We start from the raw sequence: 17,264 nt of genomic DNA, 5'->3' as shown, positions 1-17,264 counted from the left end.
CTGTCTGGGGCTGGGAGTCTTGTGTCTGGGGCCAGGGTCCCCTGTCTAGAGCCAGAGTCCCCTGTCTGGGGCTGGGGTTCCCATGTCTGGAGCCAGGGTCCCCTGTCTGTGGCTGGGAGTCTTGTATCTGGGGTCAGGGTCCCCTGTCTGGGGCTAGGATTCCGTGTCTGGGGCCAGGGTCCCCTGTCTGGGGGTCTGTGCAGCTATGCAGGCCAGTGTCTCAGCTTCTATGAAAAGCTGGATCCCCTCAAGTGCATGATGCCATCATGTGGTTAAAAAACACACTGGCAGGTCTAAGCACAGCTTTTTTATATTAAAGTTACATGTCAGATACCTTTATGTGTGCGTTCGGGTATCTCTAACGTACACGTTGCAGACGTGTGTGACTTTTGTGTCCCAATACCGGGTCCTTCTCTTGCTGGCTGTCGGCCTGAGGCCAGCTGCTCTGGTCTCATGGGCATAATTGCAGAATTTATCCCCTGCGTCTTTGTGAGGAATTACTAAGAAGAAAGTAGTACTTAGCACAGCGCCTGCCACACTGTTTTCACCCAGGAAGCCCTGCCCGTTTGTGCTTATTATTAACAAATGGAACACAGAGGTGGCCCACTGGATGACAGCAAGGGGGACGACTGAGCGAGAATTTGGCTGTTTTTCGCCAAGGCCTCAGCGTCGGGCCTTCCTGCCAGCTCCTGCTTCCACCTGGGGCCTCATGATGCCACCCTGCAGGAGCCACCAGGTGAGGGCAGCTTCGGCACAGAGGCCAGCCCGGCCCCCCTGCTCCTGGGGCCCTGGCCCCCAGATGCCATGGGCAGAGGGGTCGCACTGACCCCCTGTAGCCGGGGCTCCCAGGATGTGAGAGGCCAGGAAGGCCAGCTGCCGGCGACACCGATGGCACTTCGCATTAGGGTGATTTCGGTTCGAGAACAAAGGGCGTGTGGCCGCGTCGTGCCCTGTGGTGGCTGGTTCTTGGCCCCGGGACCTCGCAGGGTTGCAGGCACGCAGCGCGGCTCGCTCACCGGCTGGAACACGGCAAAGGCATCTCAGGATCTGGGGGAGAAGGTGTATCTCACACAGTGTCGCATAGGCCCTGTCCCCTGGCTGAGCCCTGAGTCCGGCGAGCGGCGTGTGTATCAGCCTGACCTGCAGCCCGCACAGTGCTGGCCGTGTGGTGCTCCACAGCGTCCGCTGAAGCCATCAGCGACGGCCGGTGAACACGGCCACGCAAGAGTAACCAACCCCGAGTCTCCTCTTGTGCGCAGAGACCTCAGCGAACGGGACAGCCCTTCTCCATCACAGCTGCTGTCTTTTTCCAAGCTCCCCGAGCCAACCAGCCGCGCCGTCTCCCGAGCGGCTGAGATCATGGAAGCTTCCGTGCAGGCCGTGAAGACAAGAGTCTACGGGAAGCTCGGGCGATCTCAGCCTCCCACCGGTGAGCTCCCCGAGGTGCCCCCCATCCGGAGCCACGGCCCCTGAGGAGCAGACCCCAGGGCTGGGCAGGGACTTCGAGGGTGCTTCTCACTCCGCTGCACACACATGGGGTCCCCGCTCGCTCCCAGGACTGACACTTGGCTCTTAAATAAACAGGCTCAGGCAGACATCACATTGTGTCTGCGCTGGACTGGGAGGTCACTGTTGCTCTGCCGTCCGAACTGAACCTGCCAAGGAGCTCAGCCTCCTGGGCGTCCCGCGTCATGGTGGAAGGAGTGTGGGGAGGTCCACAGACCTGGTCAGAACTCGGGGAGCTCCCAGGAGCTCAAGGGCGAGCAAGGACGGTGAGTCATCGCCTGTTACTGGTTCAGAGCCTTGGAGAACCAGGGTGCTCGACCCTGAACTGGGCACCACACTGGCTGCCGGCTTGCCCGGCTGTTGGCAGAACAAAATAGACTTGGGCTCAAGCCACATCGGGTGAAAGCACCCCGCGGGTGCAGGGCCCTGCGCTGATGGCCATCGTGACCACGGGCACATTTGTGAGCCCTGGGGTGGGCAACTAGAAGGCAGGATTTTTAAGAAACAAACTTACCCAGACTTTTCCAGTGTGGTGCGGTGAGCTACTGGGTCCCTTAATCCGAACTGGCCGTAGACACTTAACCCGAAGTGGTTAGTTAGTCTCTACAACAAGACAGGCTTCGCTGAGTCGGGACTCACCAGAATTCTCAGACAGTACACTTACCAGGTTCGACTGACTTCATGGCAGCCAAAGATTCTTCTGACGTGGTTTTGTGTCAAATCGTGGGACTGAGTGAGGGCTCTGAGGGCTGTAGGCCCCATCCCATCCCCAGAGCCTTGCTCAGCCGTGGGGTGCAGGGGTATCAGGAGACGGGGCAGAGGGGTTTGGCCCAGGCCAACATACAGAACTGAAGAACCCATTAATTTAGGGAGTTTCCTGTGGCTGCCATTGTCAACAGCGTGGACAGGTGAGACGGTGTAGAACGTGGGAAAAGTAACTGAGGCCACGCGGCCCCTGGGACCTCGTCAGCGTGCAGCGTCCACAGCTGCGTGCAGGCGCCCTGCTTCCCGCTCTTTGCGCACGCTGGTTCCGTCCGTCAGCGCAGCTACGATCGTGGTTCTGTGCGGCGGGCTTGGTCACGCTCCCCACGCCAGAGCGCTCCCTGTTCTGAAGGCTCTGTGCTCACGTCGTAAGCCGCACACGTTCCCGTCGGCTGGGCAGAAAGCGTGGTCGGAGGGTCACTGAGCCGCAGGGACTGCTCGGCGCACGTTGACGGTCAGGAAGCCGGTGTCATTTCTCCCCAGTTTACATTACAAGGGTGCATTCCTCCTCGTGTTTCTCTGCTGAATACCTCAGCTTCACGGGTGTGTGGTTAGTCAGCTTATTAAGGCGTTATCTTGAAGATTTGTACAAACCATCTTGGAGAAGTGGCCAGTGATCCCTTCTGCGAGCAGACAACAAAGCAGTCCTTGCTTTGATTTGTTCAATAAGCAGCAACAGAATTGGGGAGAAAGTGAGTAAATAAGGAACAGGTTTCTGGGCCCCTAATCTAGGAAGATTCGGGAGAAGGGATCCAGAAATCAGTGCGCAGAGAAAAGAAGGTTCTGTGGATGGACACACGGACGCTGCGGGCACACCTGACCAGGGCAGGCTTGGAGGAGGGACAAGGACTGCGCTTGGCCGTCTTCCATCACCGCAAGGGTGTGACCGGCACGTCGGGGAGGTGACCCCACTAGGTGGCTTGTGTCTGGGGGCTTGGAGCTCTGACTGGCTTTCCTGAACGATCACAAAGCAAAAATAGGTTTTAATGGGCCACCTGCTGGCGGTGAGAGGCTCAAGGGGATTGTTGAGAGAGCGACTGGATTCACGGAGAAGGAAGCCCTCGCCCCAGCGCACAGCGTGGCTTCCCTGTGAGCCCGAACACAGGGGTCACAGACACCCTGAGAGTGTGGGACAGTGCCCGCCGCATCGGTAGGCTTGCCGTGACAAACGCGTTGCTGCTTCTCCTCAGATGTCCTACCAGAAGATGTGCTGAGCACCATCGCGAACCTGTCCGGATGCCTGCCTCACATGCTGCCCCCCACGTGTCCAGACACCTGCCTGGCAAACAAGTACAGGCTCATCACGGGCGCCTGCACCAACAGGTATTTCCTTCAGGTCTTCTCGGCTGGATTCCGACACGATGAGCGGCCCTCCTGAGGGAGGTGGCAGACCACCCAGGGTCGTCTCCGCCTCTGAGCGCCAGATCTCTCTACCCTCCACCACCTCACCTGCCCACCCGTCCACGGGTGTCCCCTGGACGCCACCCCCGTCCCATCTACCAGTGGCCCCTGAACCCGGCCCCCGTCCTGTCCACGGGTGTCCCCTGGACGCCCCCCACCCTGTCCACCGGTGTCCCCTGGACACCTGCCTGCAGGACCGGTGAGGGGACGCCCAGCCCCTGGACAGCAGGGCCCACAGGAGGGCGGGGGAGAGAGTGGCACACAAGCACGGGGGACAGTGGCATGGAGGGGAGAGAGCAGGGGAGAGTGTGATGGGGTTGGGGAGGCCCAGGAGCCACGGGTTCAGCTGAGACCAGAACCCGGAAGCACGAGGGCCGAGGGCGGTTCCGTCAGGCCCAGACGCAGGGCTGGGTCACGGGAGAGCAGCCCGCTAGGCACCGGAGGGCAGCACCGCTGCCGCCTGGCCCCGGGGCGGGGGCTGGGAGAAAACGGCCGTCAGCCATGCGTCCGTTCGTTCGTTCGTTCGCTGGTTCGTTCGTTCATTCCTTGTTTATTCAGAACACTTTGAGCGCCCAAAGAGCCGGGAGCTGTGACACATGCTGGGGGGTGTGACAGCCTGGTCCTCGCAGCTGACAAATGAGGCCACGGGCCCCAGTGGGTCTGGCGTAAACAGGAACAGCTCCCATTTTTAATACATGAAGGAAAGGAAACGGGGACACCCACGTGGCTGGTCAGGCAGGGGCCGTGCACACGGGGCTGCTGTCAGAGGCAGAGGGTGATGCCCGTGACCCAAGCCATCAAGGACGACCAGATGCTCGGCGTCCCTCCCCCACTCTGCACGCCACTGAGGGCGTCCCTGGGCCCTCCCCCCGGTCCCCCCCCCAGGAGGGCCTGGGCCTCTCACCTCTGTCTCTGAGGCTCCTTCTGTGGAGGCAGGGCCCCCCTGGGGAGCCCTTGCCAGCTCCATCCGGGGGGTCTTGTCTGGCACCTCTCCTGGCGCACCTCTTTCCTCCGTGACGCCCCGGCTCCTGCTGGTGCTGGCTTTGCCTGGGGTGCAGGCTGCGGAGGGCGGGAGCCTCCGTGACGCCCGGGCCGGTGAGTCCTCAGTGCACACAGGAGACACCGCTCATGGCTTCTCCGGGGTGCGTGTCTGTGCCGCAGAGACCAACACGCGTGTGCTCACACGGGCCCCGGGTCCCATCAGCTCCACGAGGTTTGTGCGGTCCCCCCGGGCGTGATGCACACTGGGGTGTTCACACCCGGGGAGTAAAGGCTTAGCAGCTATTTCTTTCTGATCCGTATTTTCTTAACTGGGAAAGCGTATTTTCCTTTTGGGTAGTTCTGGTTATTTCGCTGAGTTTCTACATCTTTTATCTCAGTTTCGAAAGCAGCTTTGTCGTCAGCAGGAAGCCGGGACTGCTGTTCCTTCAAGGTTCGCCGGTGGTCAGACTTCCCTACGAGGTGGCAGAGTTAAATCGCGGACGTGTTGGCCGTTACCAATGTCATGCTTCCCATTTGTCCTAAATTTCACCAGTGCTTCTTTCCGAGCTCTTGGGGTTGGCTTCCTGCTACGGTCTTTCCTCCACACTCGAACTCAGACACGCAGTGGGCGTTTTTGCTTCCCTTTTGCTTCCTTAACCAAGTCCCTTCTTATCCTATAGCTGCTGCCAGGCAGCGAACAGCGGTGCTCTGGGCCTACTGAGGGCAGTGCGGTGGCCAGAGTGACCTGGGATTTAACCGTACAAATTCTAAGTCTCCACACGGTGGGTTTAAAAACTCTCCACTTGTACTGGTTTTCTTGCAGTGTAGACCTCACGTGTGTGGGGCGTGGCTTCTAACCTTCCTTTTCCCTCTGCTGAGAATATCCCAACTGCTGGGCTGCGTCACGCGAAATCAGCCAGCCCAAGTGGAGAAGGATGTCTACGGTCTCTCTTCTGTTGGTGTGACCTCATCGGTGCCACAAGCGTGTTGCTCACGAGGAATCGAGTGGCACGCCCGTTCACGTGGCCCTTCTCTGCTCTCAGCTGGTCCTCGGGCTCTGGCAGCCACCTGGGTTCCCCGCGTGTGACGGTGTGGGCATGGGTGCTGCTTGTATCTCCTACGGTAAATCCAAACGTGACACGTAGGACGTCAGAAATTCACACACCTGCTGTCCGGTTCTGGCTGCTGCGTGTAGCAGGACCACCTTGATGATTCTCGGAGGCAGTCCGGGCTCTATTTCTGTATCCATAAAATGGGAATGATACCGGCAGGGCTGATTTTGAGAGATGCGTTTCTAGAGGTCCCTGCATGCAGTCTACAAGCTCGAGGACAGTAGGTGTTGCCATGATTGTTACCATGAAATGACCATTCCACATGTGACCAGTTGGCTCTGGCCGAGGACACCAGCCACAGAGGGCCAGAAACATCCTTCAACGTGAATTTTCCCGAGAGCAGGGGGGAGGCCCCTACGATCAGGCAGCTGTGACATATACTGCTTCTCAAGGTGACAGTGACACTCTTCATGGCTCAGGCTTGGTTAACGTCAAGTTAAAGATGACAGCCAGTAAACCTGGCCCTCAGCCTCTCTAACCATCCGGCAGAGGCGTGGAGATTGCAGACGACGTTTCCATCCACACGGTGACAGAGACAGAGCCCGTTACTGGATTCGTCTGCTTAATTCCCAGGCCTGCCTGATGTGCGTCCTACACACGGACGTACAGAGAGGTTGGGATCAGGTTTTCAGGTCGTCATCCTACCAAAGGCTGGCATGCCAGTCTCCTTTACGTGGTAATTCTGCACCAAGCTTCATCCATGGAGACTTTCTCTCCTCAAAACCCGTGAATTCATAGAGGAAACCATAAACTCTGAAGGCGAAACTTGACACATACATTGAAATTATAGGAAGAACCCCCAAACGTACCTAGGTTTAGTATATATTCTGGTATATATATAATTCTCTGTATTAATTTGCCAAAAAAAGTTGTCAAAAACCAAATTAAGGGGCGCCTGGGTGGCGCAGTCGGTTAAGCGTCCGACTTCAGCCAGGTCACGATCTCGCGGTCCGTGAGTTCGAGCCCCGCGTCAGGCTCTGGGCTGACGGCTCGGAGCCTGGAGCCTGTTTCCGATTCTGTGTCTCCCTCTCTCTCTGCCCCTCCCCTGTTCATGCTCTCTCTCTGTCCCCAAAATAAATAAAAAAACAAACAAACAAACAAAAAAAAAAAATTAAGTGTCGGATCTGGCTTGCCAACATATGTGGCTATACGAACACCAGGCATCTGAAGACTCACGTCCCCAGGGCCCTTTTCTTCTGGCCATTTGCTTTGGGGTCATTTTCACACTCACTTTTTTCTTCTCCTTTGTGTTTGGGCCGAAGGCACGAAATTACCCAGTGGAAGTGAAACCTTGAGGATCTCAGCGCACTGAGGGAGCTGTTTGTGTCACCTTCACACCATCCTCTCCCTCAAACGCCTGCATTTATCTGCTTGAAACCAGCTGTTAGATGGGTCAGCGCCCGCGCTGTCCTCAGATCCTTTACTGATATTGACACTTGAATCCAAACAAACCCGAAACAGAACAGCTCCCCTGACAGGCACAGGCCACCCCCCGAGGCCCCACGGACGCTTGTTAGTCTTTAAGGAAAAGTAGACGGTGCTGTTGTTGGTTTCTTGATGAAATATCGAGGAACACAACGTGGGCACAGATGTCTCCACGATAAGTAAGGTCTCCAGAGTTTGGGGAACACATTGAGCGCGTACCAATTACGGAAAAGCATGTTCCTCCGGGAGGGTTCAGTCGTGCCCCCTCCACTGCCCTTCTCTCACGCTCACGGGTCTTTGCTGCCGCCCATCAGGGAGCTCCAGCAGGGGCCCCTGCACCGCAGGCCGAGATGGTCATGCTTCCAGGCTGGCCGGCAGGGCACCAGGCCACATGGGGTGTGCAGGTCAAATGCACACCCTTGCTGAGTGTCCACAAAGGCACGTGAGTGCCCCCTGGGTGGTCGTGATAGCCCACAAGCTACTGAAATAGAAAAGTCACTCGGCACAAACATCGCAGCCTAAGCAGTTAACGTCTCATTCACATCTTCTTTCTGGCCATTGCTTCGCTGGATTATTTGTTTTTCGGGTGGGAGTTTGGTGAGTTCTTTATAGATTGTGGATACTAGCCCTTTGTCCAATATGCCATTTGCAAATATCTTTTCCCATTCCGTTGGTGCCTTTTAGTTTTGTTGATTGTTTCCTTTGCAGTGCAGAAGCTTTTTATCTTCATGAGGTCCCAATAGTTCATTTTTGCTTTTAATTCCCGTGCCTTTGAAGATGTGTCAAATAAGAAATTGCTGCGGCTGAGGTCAGAGAGGTTTTTTCCTGCTTTCTGCTCTAGGGTTTTGATGGTTTCCTGTCTCACATTCAGGTCCTTTATCCATTTTGAGTTTATTTTTGTGAATGGTGTAAGAAAGTAGTCTAGTTTCATTCAGCATGTTGCTGTCCAGTTCTCCCAGCACCATTTGTTAAAGAGACTGTCTTTTTTCCATTGGATATTCTTTCCTGCTTTGTCGAAGATTAGTTGGCCATACTTTTGTGGGTCCAATTCTGGAGTCTCTATTCTATTCCATTGGTCTATGTGTCTGTTTTTGTGCCAATACCACGCTGTCTTGATGATTACAGCTTTGTAGTAGAGGCCAAAGTCTGGGATTGTGATGCTTCCCACTTTGGTTTTCTTCTTCAATATTACTTTGGCTATTGTGCCATTTGTCCACAAAGGCACGTGAGTGCCCCCTGGGTGGTCTTGATAGCCACAAATGGCTTTGTGGCTTTTGTGGTTCCATACAGTTTTTAGGATTTGACCAACAGGCACACGAAAAGATACTCAACGTCATTCCTCATCAGGGAAATACAAATCAAAGCCACACTGAGATACCACCTCACGCTGGTCAGAGTGGCTAAAATGAACAAGTCAGGAGACTGTAGATTCTAGCGAGGATGTGGAGAAACGGGAACCCTCGTGCACTGTTGGTGGGAATGCAAACTGGTGCAGCCGCTCTGGAAAACAGTGTGGTTTCCTCAAAAAATTAAAAATAGAAATACCCTATGACCCAGCAATAGCACTGCTAGGAATTTACCCAAGGGACACAGGAGTGCTGATGCAGAGGGGCACTTATACCCCAATGTTTATAGTGGCACTTTCAACCATAGCCAAAGTATGGAAAGAGCCTAAATGTCCATCAACTGACGAATGGATAAAGAAGATGTGGTTTATGTATAGAATGGAATACTACTTGGCAATGAGAAAGAATGAAATCTGGCCATTTGTAGCAATGTGGATGGAACTGGAGGGTATTATGCTAAGTGAAATAAATCAGGCAGAGAAGGACAGATATCATATGTTTTCACTCATATGCAGATCCTGAGAAACTTAACAGGGGGGAGGGGAAGGGGGGAAAAAGTTACAGAGAGAGAAGGAGGCAAACCATAAGAGACTCTTAAATACTGAGAATAAACCAAGGGTTGATGGGGGCTGGGGGAGAGGGGAAAGTGGGTGATGGGCATTGAGGAGGGCACCTGTTGGGATGAGCACTGGGTGTTGTATGGAAACCAATTTGACAATAAATTATAAAAAAAAAAAATCTCATTTGCAACTGATTGAAAGAGCACCCCTCCAAGCCATTCTTCATGGGATTCCAGTAAAGAGAAACCAACTGTAACAAATCTGACACCTTATCGGAGCGCATACCAATCTCCCCACGCTGACTTATGGCAGCTAATTAAACGCATTGCTGTCCCGTGTCGCTCTGCAAATTGAACCACTCCAGTGTGCTGGAGATCAACGAAGGACTGATAATCAAATTATCCCCACCTACTGTCCCTGCAGACACACAAAAGTGCCCATCCCGCCTCCTGCTAGGTGCTCCCGAGGGTTCCCGGGTAAGGCAGCCACGATGCGATGGATGCAATAAAACCCTTTTCCCTAAGTCAGGAGCCATGTGGCACCATCAGGAGAAGCTGTGTTCAGTCTGTCCTTCGAATGTGCTGACTCCACTGCCCAGATCAGAAACCACTCGCAGGAGCTCCCGGTTCTCTTCCCTCTTAGAGCATCGGAATCAGTCACATTTATGTCAGAATGATCCACATACATGATGTCCTTAATAATGATAATTGTGTCAAAACACAACTAATTTTTAAATACGTCTATTTCTAAACACTCCGCAAACTAAAAAAACCACTCGGCATGTCACGAGTCTCTTAGACTTTGCTACTTAGGTGCTCCAAGTGCCTACACATCGGATGCACGAAAGGATCGTTGAAGTCTAGTCCCAATGTTTGCCCACTCAGGTCCTTCTGCCGTGTGACCTCCTGAGCCAGACGCTTGCCTACTGCCTTCAAATGGCCACCTTGCTCATTTCTCTTGCAGACAGCACCACAGGGCCGCCCCAGATGCCGAGTGACCCCACGTGGATTTGGTTGGTAAATGCCAAGGGAGCATGAACAATTTTATACCCAAATTAGCCGTTAAAAAACAAAGAACAGATTTTTCTGTAACAGAAAATTCCCATTTCCTTTTGCTCTTTGAGCCAGTGTTTCCATTCTAATTCATCTATCACTTTTCCCCAGATGTAGGCTATCTCATGATTCGAAGCCTCACATTTGTTTCCGCAGAGACCATCCCAGGTGGGGAGCCTCCAACACAGCCCTGGCCAGGTGGCTGCCCCCCACCTATGAAGACGGCATCAGCGAGGCCAGGGGGTGGAACCCCCACGTCCTGTACAACGGCTTTCCACTGCCCCCCGTACGTAGCTCACCACGCTGTGTCCCCACGATGCTCCCCGGCCACCCGCCACCTCGGAGGAAGCCAGCCTGCTCAGGGCAGTGGGCTCGGAGAGCCCCGTCCACCCTCACGACCCCTGTGCTCCAGGGCACAGAGAGACCCCAGTCACCAGCCAGGGAGCACAACAAGGCAGATTTAAGTTAAAGTTCCTCTAACTCTCTGCTCGTCACCTCATTTCAGTATTTGAAAGAAATCCTCTATGCATGGGCAGAGGAGGAGGTGTATTCAAAGATTCTTAAAGTTACGTAATTCACTCATTCATGCAAAACCATGGATGGTTGCCGCTTTAGTCCCAGAGGCAAATTATTTGCTAAGCAAACTTATATCCAATCCACTGATCAATGTGGTTAAAAAAATGGATATTTGACCCTCCATTTGACTACTTGCTTCCATGAACAAACCAATCTGCTTGGTCCTGTCCTGTATGTGACAGTGGAATTCTCCAGAAACATAAAAGGGACGCCCTGTTTAGTGTGAGAAGTCAGGATCTGACCATGCCAGCTTGGGGACCGCCACCCCGTCCCCAGGCTCCCCTACGGAAACCAACAGCTTCCCTGGGAGGTCTTCAGTTGGCCGACAGGCAGGAGGACAGGAGCCGCCTGGTGTCAGAGCCGCACCGTGGGCTCCCTGTGGTTGGAACAGGCCCCTCTGGGTGTGCTAACCCGTACTTTTCTGCAGGTCACTTGCAGCCTCCATTCAGCTGCCTGGGTAATGAGGTAATAACACCTTTCCTGTCCTGCACTAGCTGCCAGACCTGTTGGAGCCCTGAGGCTTTCTGAACTCTCAGTGTTAAGGGCAACCCCGCCAGAATTATACAGCTACTCAGGTCACAGCTCAGGTACCTTTAATGGGATGTATTAGTTTCCTGCTGCTGCTGTAACAAGTTAGCACAATTTTAGTGGCTTAAACTACACAAAGTTACAGAAGTCTGACATGGGTCTCACTGGCCTCCAATCCAGGTGTGGGCTGGGTTTCATTCCTCCTGGAGGCTGGGGATCCGCTTCTTGGCCCCCTGGCTTCCAGGGACACTGCCTCCTTGGCTCTTGTCCCCCCAAAGCTGCATCCCCTCTGCCTATAGTCAGGAGAAGCTCTCTGATTTTAAGAACCATGTGATTGCATCGGATCCACTTGGAAACCCAGGGTAGCCCCCTGTCTTGTGGTCCTTAGAGTAATCACATCCACAAAGGTGTCAAGGCCTGGGGAACAGCCCTCCGCGGCCCTGTCCTCTGAGTCATGACCTCTGTCACACCAATGGCTAGATGTGTAATAAATTACCTAATTTAATCCCCACAATGATCCTGAAATATCAACATTTCATACTCACATACAGATAATGAAACTAAGACTCAGGGCAGTTAACTAAGGCCCCCCCAATCACCACAAACCAATGCATTATGCTGAGGGCAGCCTGGATGTGTCCACCCACCCTAATGCCACAGACTCGAACTTCTGAGCGCCAGCCATCCGTGAATGGGCGCAGCCTCCTGTCCTGTGAACGAGCACGGCCCTATGACCCTCAGGGTCCCCCAGTGTCCTCTTTCTCTGCCGATGGCCTTCCCACATGACAAGCTGGTCTCTTTCGCCCAGGTCCGGGAGGTGACAAGGCAAGTTATTCAAGTTTCCAACGAGGCCGTCACGGAAGATGACCAATATTCTGATCTCCTGATGGTGTGGGGCCAATATATTGATCACGACATCGCATTCACCCCTCAGAGCACCAGGAAAGTTGCATCTGAGGGAGAAGCTGACTGCCAGTTGACCTGCAAAAACCAAGACCCATGTTTTCCCATACAGGTACAATTTTAAACTTCTTCACATTGGTTACAAAAGTAATAGATGTCGTTTAAAAAATCAAACAGAAGTGTAAAACGAAAGGTCAAAACCTATGGATGCGGCCAGAAATTGCCTGTGCGTGTATGTACATAACGTGTCCTTATGTGCGTACAGGAGCCTCACACACAGCTCGTGTGTTGCACTACGTGCGTTGCTCCCAACTTGGTGTGGGTCTCCGAGCAGTAGTTATAGTTCTCCCCGTGTCATTAAGTGGACAGAAACGTGATTGTTTAAGACTTCGACAGTCCTGCAGGGTGCGTCATAACTTACTAATGATTAGCTTCTTCATGAGCATTTAGGTGGTTTTAAGCTTTGTTGTTTTAAAATGCTGTTGCAAATAACAAAGCGGGCGCACACCTGGACATAGAGCCTGGGGCACGCATGCACACCTAGCGGGCACGTCGGCAGGGCTAACGGTGCAGAGCTGGGGGAACACAGAATGCCCCCACAGATACTGCAAATCTGGTCTCTGTAAATATTGTGCTAATTTCCTCTCTTACTAGCAAGGGAAGAGACAGTGCAGGTAAGGGTTTAATCACTTCTCTTTGGAAAACATCCTCAAAGGTCGGGGGTAGGAGGAGCACTTTCTACCCAAGAGCAGACTGTCTGGGCCACGTCCCCTAGGTACCACACACCTTCCTGGAGCAGCCACTCCGGGCCACGCTGTGCCCGAGCTTGGTGGGAGGTCCAGATAAGAGAACCAGAAGTTTGGACCCTTTGGGCGTCTGCAGAGGAGGCCCCAACAGGCCAGGCATCTAAACAAAACAGACCAAAAGGAAAGATTGTGGAGAAGGGGTGAAAGGGCACCATGGGGACTGCACCAATCACAGCTAAGGAAAACTCCAGCCTCCTCCAAATGTCCTGACCCTTGGCAGGAAGGGGGAGCTGGAGGGGGACAAGTGGGCGGGGCAGGAGACAGGAGTGGGCGGGGCAGACAGCAGCACCGGTGCCCTAGGGTCCCGGCCCCCCAAAAGCTTTCAGGGTGTCTGCAGAGGCCCAGTGACCCGGTCTCCCCTTTCCCGGCAGCTACCCACCAACCCCTCGGGGACTTCAGGCCGGTCCTGTTTGCCATTTTACCGCTCCTCCGCGGCCTGTGGCACCGGTATCCAAGGCGCCTTCTTTGGCAACCTGACCTCGGCGAACCCGCGACAGCAGATTAACGGGCTGACCTCTTTCCTGGACGCGTCCACCGTGTACGGCAGCTCCCCGGCCTTGGAGAAGCAGCTGCGCAACTGGACCAGTGCGGAGGGGCTGCTCCGGGTCAACACGCGCCACTGGGACGCCGGCCGCGCCTACCTGCCCTTCGCGCGGCCGCCTGGGCCCACGGGCTGTGCGCCCGAGCCCGGGACCCGCGGGACGGCCCAGGCGCCTTGCTTCCTGGCCGGGGACGGCCGTGCCAGCGAGGTCCCCGCCCTGACGGCCCTGCACACACTGTGGCTGCGGGAGCACAACCGCCTGGCCGTGGCGCTCAAGGCCCTCAACGCGCACTGGAGCGCGAACACCGCCTACCAGGAGGCGCGCAAGGTGGTGGGCGCCTTGCACCAGGTGTGAGAGGTCACTGGGACGCCCTGTGCTAGCGTGAGCAACGGGAGCTGGGCGGGAGGCGGGGAGCACGGGAGCCCCGTGGTTCAGGAGTAGAGCTCCGGAAGGAGCTGCGTGCTTGTGTAAGCGGAGGGAGCCCCGTGGTGCAGGAAGGCGTGGGGGGTAGAGGGCGGGAGCCCCGTGGTGCAGGAGGAGAGCTCTGGAAGGAGCTGCGTGCTTGTGTAAGCGGGGGTGAACCCCGTGGTGCGGGGAGGGGTGGGGGGTAGAGGGCGGGAGCCCGTTGGTGCAGGAGTAGAGCTCTGGAAGGAGCTGCGTGCTTGTGTAAGTGGGGGGAGCCCCGTGGGGCGGGAGGGGGGGGGGGGTAGAGGGCGGGAGCCCCCTGGTGCAGGGGGCGGGGTAAGAGCGCGGGAGACCCGGTGTTGTGGGGGTGGTGCTGGAGGGTGGAGCCGGTCGTGGGAACCTGATGCGCACGCTTACATGGCCCCGCAGGCGGTGGAGGGCAGCTCACCTCCGAGTCACATTCACGATTCACAGAGGGGAACACGCAGTCGGCGAAATAAAAGAAGTGATAACCACGTAGGGCCTGTGAAGGGGCGTTTAGGCAGATTTGGAGGACGGCAATGTAATGTGACCCGGAAACCCGCCACCGTCTTATGGCAAAGTCAAACAGCCCGTCAGACACGCTCTCACCTTGAACAAAGTGGCCTCCGACGCAGGCGCAGTCTAGCAGTTCTCAGACAGGGTCCCGTCGGGGGCGTCCCGGCCCCCGCTCTGCCATGGCGCGTGTCCCCTTGTTTTCTGTGTCGTGTCGTGTCTGTGCCCCTTCCCCGAACGCACGCTCCGCGGGGACAGACGGTGTGTTTCCCAGCTGTCCCGTATGAGCAGGGGTCCAGGTCCAAGGGCAAGAACGAAGCAGAGCCCCGCCCATCACCCCGGAGCCCCTCCCTGCGGCTGCCCAGGACGTTACAACATTTCTGAGGCTCACATTTCACTTTCAAATTTCCTTCTGTTTTCTTCAGTCGATAGCTTTTCTTCGGGGTTTTTGCAAATGCCTTGGAAACCTTAAAATAATGATAGGTTGCATTGAAAGAGTTGGTAAAACCCTTGCAGGAGCATGGGCTGCGTCCTGGGGGCCCCTCAGCCGCGGGACAGACAGCCCTGTGCAGGGTGGGGGGGGCGTGTGCCCTGCCCCAGGTCGCGGAAGGGGCTCCCACGAGGGGAACCTACAGGTGTAGAACAAACAAACAAAAACCTTGTGGAGAAGTCACTTTGAGGCCTTACTGCAGGGCAGGGCGAGCTGAGACCTGGTCCATCAGGGGGCTGCACCTGTCTCTCCGCTGGGTCCCGTGATCATGAAGGGCACCTGGGGAGGGTCACAGGCCGCGTCAGTCCTGTCCCCTTAGAGCGATGCATCTTCCAGGTTGGACCAAATTAGGACGAGGCCTCATTTACAAAACCCACACACGGGTTCGGCTCCTGTGGCGACCCCTGCCGGCCCCTTGCCTTCGTGCTTCTGTTACAACGAACTAACGACCTGACAGACACAATTCAGGGGGGGAAGGAGTGACAGGGTGTTTCTCTCGGCCTAAATTTTAACCGGCGAGAGCCCTTCAATCCCACGTAGCCCTCGGCTTGCGCGCCATTTCCTTCCCGCTTCCAGGCAGGGAGTCCAGCAGCGCCCCAGACCCTCTCTGTAAGTAACGTGTCTGCCACGTGGACACCACACCGCACACCCAGCACAGAAAACCACGGCTGTTTCCTGCTCTCACGGAAACTCCACGAAAGAGGTTCTCCAGATAAGGAAGCTGGTCCAGAGAGGCCCCCGGCCCTCCCAGAGTAGCGCAACTAAGAAGGAGGAGGTGGGATTCGAACTCCTGGCTCTGAATCCTGAGCCTCTGGTCTCAGGTTCCGCAAAACGCCTGGACTTCTGACTTGTGCTCTGAGTTCAGGCGTCGCCGGAGTGCCCACGGGTGAAGCGTGGTGCAGTGCCACAGCCCTTGTGTCTGCGTGGTGTGCAGCCACATTTTGTGTGGCCTTCCCTGCGGGGTGTCTGGGGGTGTCGCTGACATGCGCCCCGTCCCGTAAATGCCAGAGCTGTGAGGTCGCTACTCGCATCCGTTCAGCTGGTTATCTGTTCCCTTGCCTGGATGGCACGTCCCTCCTGGAACACCTCTGCCCCCGGGCATGTGCAGGAGGAAATCCTCCCCTGTCTCTGGACGTGGCCCCGGTCTGGCCCCCGGGCCCTGCTGGAGGCGCCCCGCTCAGAAACTCCTGTTTTCCCTTCTCCGTAGATCATCACCATGCGAGACTACATCCCCAAAGTCCTGGGCCCCGAGGCCTTCCAGCAGCACGTGGGCCCCTATGAGGGCTATGACCCCACCGTGGACCCCACCGTGTCCAACGTGTTTTCCACGGCCGCCTTCCGCTTCGGCCACGCCACGGTGCACCCGCTGGTGCGGCGGCTGGACGCCAGCTTCCGGGAGCACCCCGCGCTCCCCCCGCTGCGGCTGCAGGACGCCTTCTTCAGCCCCTGGAGGGTCCTCAAGGAAGGTGCGCCCCCTCCCGCAGGCTCCCCGGCACAAGCGCCCACAAACCCGTGGTGACGGCAGGCTTTCCGCTCCTAGCACATTTGGCCGAATTCTGTGTGGTTATCGGCCTTTACGGGGAAAGTCAACACCTCGAAGCTTTTTAAAGGCTGGACCGCTCATCAGAAAACCTCCTCCCGGATTCTGAAGCTCTTCAGAGTCCGCAGGATGGCCACCTGAGGTGCAGGCCCCCTCCACCTAGTGTTTCAAAGCTCGTGTAGAAACCTCGTTAGCACATGTTCGTTACAAGCAACACCGTCCTCACTGGTGCACAACGTGAGAACGTCAGGACTGCCGGTTCCTTCTCTGGGTCCCCTTTGGGCCTGCAGCCTGCCCTCTATGCTCACCAGTCAGTCCCCTGGGGGGCCCGGCCAGGTGCCGACCCACCCACACGGCAGAACCCAAGCAGTACTGGGAAGCCCTCGGAGTCACGTGAAGGGAATTCGAGAACCTGAAGGGCTCATCCGTTAAGAACAAGCAGAGCTGGCCGTCGGAGATGCCGTGGTTTTCCCAGGACTCATGAGACAATCTCGGCCTCTTCCGTGTATTTTACAGGTGGTTTGGACCCCCTCGTGAGGGGCCTTCTCTCGAGACCAGCCAAGCTGCAGGTACAGGACCAGCTGATGAACGAGGAGCTGACAGAGAGGCTGTTCGTGCTGGGGAGCTCGGGCATGCTGGACCTGGCGTCCATCAACCTGCAGCGGGGCCGGGACCACGGCCTGCCAGGTCTGCCTGCTCCCGGCTCCTCCCCGGGCTCCTCGTTGGGCTCCTCCCCGGGCTCCTCCCCCGACTCTCCTTGGGCTCCTCCCTGGGCTCCTCCTTGGGCTCACCTCC

General features: G+C 56.1%; 1 protein-coding gene across 1 annotated transcript in view; it reads left to right on the top strand.

The window, feature by feature from the left end:
- Positions 1 to 17,264, top strand: part of TPO (thyroid peroxidase) — a 47,200-nt gene that overhangs the window by 10,741 nt on the left and 19,195 nt on the right. The window contains exons 3-9 of the mRNA XM_049652018.1: positions 1,260 to 1,429; positions 3,459 to 3,591; positions 10,302 to 10,431; positions 12,058 to 12,264; positions 13,330 to 13,848; positions 16,137 to 16,395; positions 16,986 to 17,156. Coding sequence (XP_049507975.1) covers positions 1,260 to 1,429; positions 3,459 to 3,591; positions 10,302 to 10,431; positions 12,058 to 12,264; positions 13,330 to 13,848; positions 16,137 to 16,395; positions 16,986 to 17,156 — 1,589 coding nt within the window. The remainder of the gene's footprint in view (positions 1 to 1,259; positions 1,430 to 3,458; positions 3,592 to 10,301; positions 10,432 to 12,057; positions 12,265 to 13,329; positions 13,849 to 16,136; positions 16,396 to 16,985; positions 17,157 to 17,264) is intronic.

The sequence above is a fragment of the Panthera uncia genome (genome assembly GCF_023721935.1).
Source record: "Panthera uncia isolate 11264 chromosome A3 unlocalized genomic scaffold, Puncia_PCG_1.0 HiC_scaffold_12, whole genome shotgun sequence".
In the NCBI taxonomy this organism is placed as follows: Eukaryota; Metazoa; Chordata; class Mammalia; order Carnivora; family Felidae; genus Panthera; species Panthera uncia.
This window is presented reverse-complemented; position numbering and strand designations above follow the sequence as displayed.